We start from the raw sequence: 5,291 nt of genomic DNA, 5'->3' as shown, positions 1-5,291 counted from the left end.
CTATGCATTTACTCTAACATACATACATTTGAGTTGAACTTGTGTATTTACGGTCAACAAACCAATATTAGATAACCAATATTACTAGCATACAAACTAGGTCCTCAGTAGTACCAGTGTTGTGCAACCAAGATATGTCGTTGAAACTGTGTTTGGTCTTCATGCACTCACTACTTATTAGCTATACAGCACAACGTGAGGAGATGGCGACTCTCTGTGGTTATAGTGTGTAGTTGAAGCATATTTCTGCGAGTGCTTATGCATGTAGTAGAACCCTTGAAGTCTGACCTTTTTTATCCAAGAGATGGCAGTCAATGAAAAACATTCTGAATTTATTGGATGGAGGCATCGTTGATAAAAACAATTACAATTATCTGCACTAAACAGAGCTGCTCTTTTACTAAAACAAAATAATCAACCTTTTTGTGATCCAAAATGCATTTCAACAACACTCATCTCAAGTGCATCATCACCACAAACATGCACCCTAGTAATATGCTGTATATATTTCTTAAATCCTGAATTGAGCAATTGAGTCAGTCCTTGCAAACTAAATAATTTTTTTGTAGTTGTGTAAAAATCAAATGTTTGACATCAATAACATGGAGCTATACTGGCCTGAAGGAGATACAGAATCGAGTCAAATTAATCTGATCTGCGATTAAACCTCCTTCACCAGCTTGGCATCAAGGATCGTAGTTCATTCTGTGACAGTCTAAATGATCTGTTTTTTTTTTGCACAATTAATTCCATCTCAATTCTAACCACCCGAAACAAAAAACATATTTCATAATATATTAGGACTATATGTTGTACATATGTTTTTAATTTCAATGTTTTCATTTCAAGATTGGCAGATATGAACAGTGAAAGCATGTGAGTGAGACCCTACAAATCTACAGCAAGGAGAGATGAGTTTTTTATCATGCCACATTTTGCTCCTGACAGATTCAAATACAGGGAAAGAGAAAACAGGATATTGGTTAAGTTCACTATTCTTGCCGACAATCTCTATAGTACATACACTCTACATACAGCAGTTTTTTCTTATTACATTGCTGCAGAGGAATTCGATGAATAGCAGCTGTATCAACATCATCAGATATACTAATGACAAATAGTCTTGTTCACCACCCATATATCTGAAAAGAAGCCTTACATATCAGGCTCCTTCGGAAGAGTTTTCTCCATCATCTTAACAAATCATTTAAGGGTGAAGACTGATGTCTGTCATTAGGTCTATGGACAGACCGTTTTAAAAATTACACTTTTGTCCAATAATTACAATCACAATGTGACCAAGTCGCAATAGATGAAGCAGGGCATGTCTCATAAATGTGGAGTAAAGTAGGACGGCTGGAGATGGTAACCATTGGGTAAGAAGGGATGTAACATCCCTCCAGTGGACGACAAAGGAACCGCACCATCAGTATGAAAGATCATGTTCCCAGAGCTGAAAGACGGGAAAGTTTGGTAATTGGCTGAACTCGACACACAAGTCACAGGACTTGGGTTGATACTGACCAAAGAGTTGGACCCGGGTGGCATTGTGCTGTCCGCACCCGGGTTCTGTTTCTTCCACTTGGTTCTTCTGTTCTGGAACCAGATCTTGACCTGCGTCTCAGTGAGGCTGAGGGACAGAGCCAGGTTGAGTCTCTCACACACAGACAGGTATCTCGTAGAGCGGAATTTGTTCTCCAGAGCCACCAGTTGTTCATAGGTGAAGGCAGTTCTTGCGCGTCGCGGCTTGGCACAACCAAGATCCGAGCGTCGACGTTTGTGGGGCAAGGGGTCATGTGTGGCTGAAGTTTCGGCGCTGCTGCTGATGCTGTCCACGTCCCCTTCTATCTGCTCCTCTGGTTCAGTCGCTGAGTGTACTAAAAGTGGGATGTTGGCAGTTACCTGGTGCTTGAGATCTGCACTACTTGAGCGGTCAGTCTTTGTGTGTTCGCCTGTGAACACAGACATTAACATTAGTACTGTAAATGTGCTTTTCAAGAGCTAATCCAATTCCGTGCAAATGTTCATGTTTTTGATCTCATACATAGGGAAATAAGATCTCAAAAAGCGGCAGCATGTTGATGAGGAAGTGCATACATGTGCCAAGTGGAAAGTGGTGCTGAATGGACAGTGCCACCTGAGCGCCCCTCTTCTCTAGAGCCATATCTCCCACTTAAACTATGTTTATAGTAGCTTGTTTGAGATCTATGCATAAAGTAAGAATGAAAAAAAGAAAGTATGATCCCTTAAATGGAACATAATAGTATATTAATTAAAGACTGAACATTTCCAATGTGTGAAATCCTTAACACCTATAAAAAGTCGAAAATAGGCCTACCTAATAGCGTAACTGTAAAATGTGTTTGATTAAAATATGGGAGTTGTGCGAGTGGAACGAAGCGAGGGTTAAGAAGGGGACTATGGTGGCTTGGCCTCTAATCCCTAAATCATTTATAAATCACAAATCGCCTCAAATGTCATGTTGCGGAGAGAAATCCCAGCTAAATCCTGCTCCACCATCTACCCATGACGTGCTAATGGAGTTTCATATTTGTGGGTGGATCGATAAATGTCATCTATTTAAAGGGAAGTTTTAATCGAGCGATATTTAGGATCAGACATGGATGTGGTTTGAAGTTTGTACCTGCAAGGTGCTGGAGGGAGATATGCAGGATGCAGTAATGGGATATCGATCAAAGCGAGCGAAGGCATCCTCAATGGGACGATTTAAACAATTATCTGGCCAGTCTGTCCCAATGCCAATCACACACCGGGCTGTGGGCGCAACCCTTTGTGGGTTTCTTAAAAGGAAACCTAGCCTTGGAAATTAAGGGAAGGTCATAAAGAGATGACAACATTTTATCTGACATAAAATAGCCACTCTTAGTTGGTCAGTGAACCAATAAGCTATACGGGTTCCTTATATTGGCTATTAGGCCTATATCGTGTAAACTATGGACATAGTATGTATTGTATCCCTTGTGTTCAAAATAAATTATATGGACATAAGTCATGTAATAATGCAAAACACATTATTCTGAACTGAATTAATAAAACACACTACAGTGGCTTCATACGTTTGATCCACAACGTTCCCTTAAAACAAAAAAGCACAGAAGATATAGCCATATCAAAAAGGCGTTATTGTCTGTAGTTTTGTGGTATCTACCTGCTTTCATGCGCTCAAGTGGCTCCTCTCCATCTGCGCCAGTGTCCGCTTCTAAATGTGCCAGTCCTGCGTTCAGCAAAGGAAGCTTGTCCTTTGTTGGAGAAAGTTCGCTTTTCGTCTTGCTATTAAATTTCTTTGGGTCCAATATGTCAATAATAGAAAAAGAAATCTTATGACTAGATGTCATTTTCACATTAGAATCCTTGGAATCCAACATCCTTTGTAATCCCTCTAAATTGATCAAAGAGAAGAGGTGTGAACTCGCGCTTGATATTACGCGTCTGGGTAAGCACTTGGCATACTTTCTGCACTTTAAACGTTCAAATGGCAGTCACACAAAGTGCATCTGCCCTCAGATGTCTCTGTCAGTCTGGACAAGTAGTGGTCGGTGAGGGAGGTTAGTGAGATCTTTAAAGCATCTGTCCTCTCTGCTCGATTCGAAGAGACGCGGTTTCTGGCTCCCACGTGACAGCCACGTTAGCGTTTCACACAACCTCTTGTAGTTGGTTTAAAACGTTCGTCGATAATCACCCATATTATTAAATCCAATGACATCCGACCCTTTACCGAAAGTGAATAGGTGACAGGTTGCTAAATAAAACTGTACGAGCGACTCTGCTGCAATTTAAAAAATAGGTGATACAATCCTCGATTTCCCCTCTATAATTCGTTTTTTTGATTATTATCTGTAAAAAAGTTTGAGTGCTTGAGAGTTTTAAAATGTTGTTTAGTCATTTTTGCCATGTAGGCACATTTTGTTGTTGCTGTTTTCAAAAGGGACACAAAGATAGCCTATACACAGTGCACACGACAAAAATAAAGCGAGACCTCATTCAGCATTACGCATCTAATATGTACATAATTTGGCTTGTTTGGAATAGATTTCCAATACTAATAGTTTTGGATAACCCAACAGTCCTGTATTCTAATTATATCCTAATGTGGATTATATATTATACAAATTAACTATATGATCCACATGATTACAGGCAGGTCTGCGCCACAATATGAGCAAACGCAGTATGTATGTTGTCTGATTATTTACTCTGGTTTTGTGATATATTCATGTTCACAATCAATCGATGGCCTCTAAAGCGCGTGTCGAACTCATTCCACAGAGGGCCGAGTGTCTGTGGGTTTTCGCTCCTCTCTTGTATTTGATTGATGAATTAAGGTCACTAATTAGTAAGAAACTCCCCTCACCTGGTTGTCTAGGTCTTAATTGAAAGGAAAAACCCAAAACCCGAAGACTCTCGGTCCTCTGTGGATTGGGTTTGACACATCTGCTCTATAGAATTGAATGCACATACATAGGATTGTTTTAAACATTGATGCCCATGACCGAAACGGTGAAACCATCACTGGATCAATATTCCCAGCGAGTGTCCCCCACTGATAAAACTGGAAATCATTACAATGCGTCGCTTCGGTTAGGAGGCCAAGCCATAGCTAAAATGTAGCCTATTAGAAGTATTATTGCTTGATTGGCCCTTTTAGAAATATATTTTATATAATATTGAAATAATGAATGCTAGTTAATTAGGGTACTAGGGGGTAACTAGCCCCCCCCCCCCCCCCCCCCCCCCCCTAAGAACAATGTCTAATTGCTGACACACAAAAAAGCAACATTTAGGAAAAAAATTGGTATGCGGATGAAGGTCATGCATACACAAATAAATTATTAAGGGAAATAAATGGCTACAGTTGACACTTTTTTAGTTATTTCATGACATGTTGTTTTTAGAAATGGGGCTCCCCCCCCATTTAATCAGTTTTATTTATAAATTATTTAATAATTAATACTTAAAAGCTAAGTTTAGTTGTCTTATTTTAATTCATTATATATATTTTTTATTTAACCTTTATTTAACCAGGTAGGCCAGTTGAGAACAAGTTCTTATTTACAATTGCAACCTGGCCAAGATAAAGCAAAGCAGTGCGACAAAAACAACAACACAGAGTTAAATATTGTAGCGAACCGCACAGACAGCTGTGTGTTATGTGTTAGGCTATTAGTTGGCTGTGTTGTACTTACCAGTACCCAGTGTTCGCGGTGTCCGACATGCCAATCAACCTCCTATCTGCCAATCATGGCAATGCCTGGAATGTTCTGATGCCGGGC

General features: G+C 39.8%; 1 protein-coding gene across 1 annotated transcript; it reads right to left on the bottom strand.

Moving 5' to 3' along the window:
- Nucleotides 1–311: 311 nt before the first annotated feature.
- On the bottom strand, nt 312–4,079 carry LOC110503095 (NK1 transcription factor-related protein 2). Its single transcript, XM_036960133.2, has 2 exons — nt 3,170–4,079; nt 312–1,952 (listed from the first exon to the last, which is right to left on the bottom strand). The coding sequence occupies exons 1-2, from the start codon at nt 3,384–3,386 to the stop codon at nt 1,330–1,332; spliced, it is 840 nt and encodes a 279-aa protein (XP_036816028.2). The 5' UTR covers nt 3,387–4,079; the 3' UTR covers nt 312–1,329.
- Between the last annotated feature and the right edge of the window lie 1,212 nt (nt 4,080–5,291).

This window comes from Oncorhynchus mykiss, chromosome 23, assembly GCF_057628025.1.
Source record: "Oncorhynchus mykiss isolate SJ-2025 chromosome 23, ASM5762802v1, whole genome shotgun sequence".
NCBI classification, from domain to species: domain Eukaryota; kingdom Metazoa; phylum Chordata; class Actinopteri; order Salmoniformes; family Salmonidae; genus Oncorhynchus; species Oncorhynchus mykiss.
The sequence above is the reverse complement of the archived record's forward strand: the minus strand, read 5'-3'. Positions and strand labels throughout refer to the sequence as shown.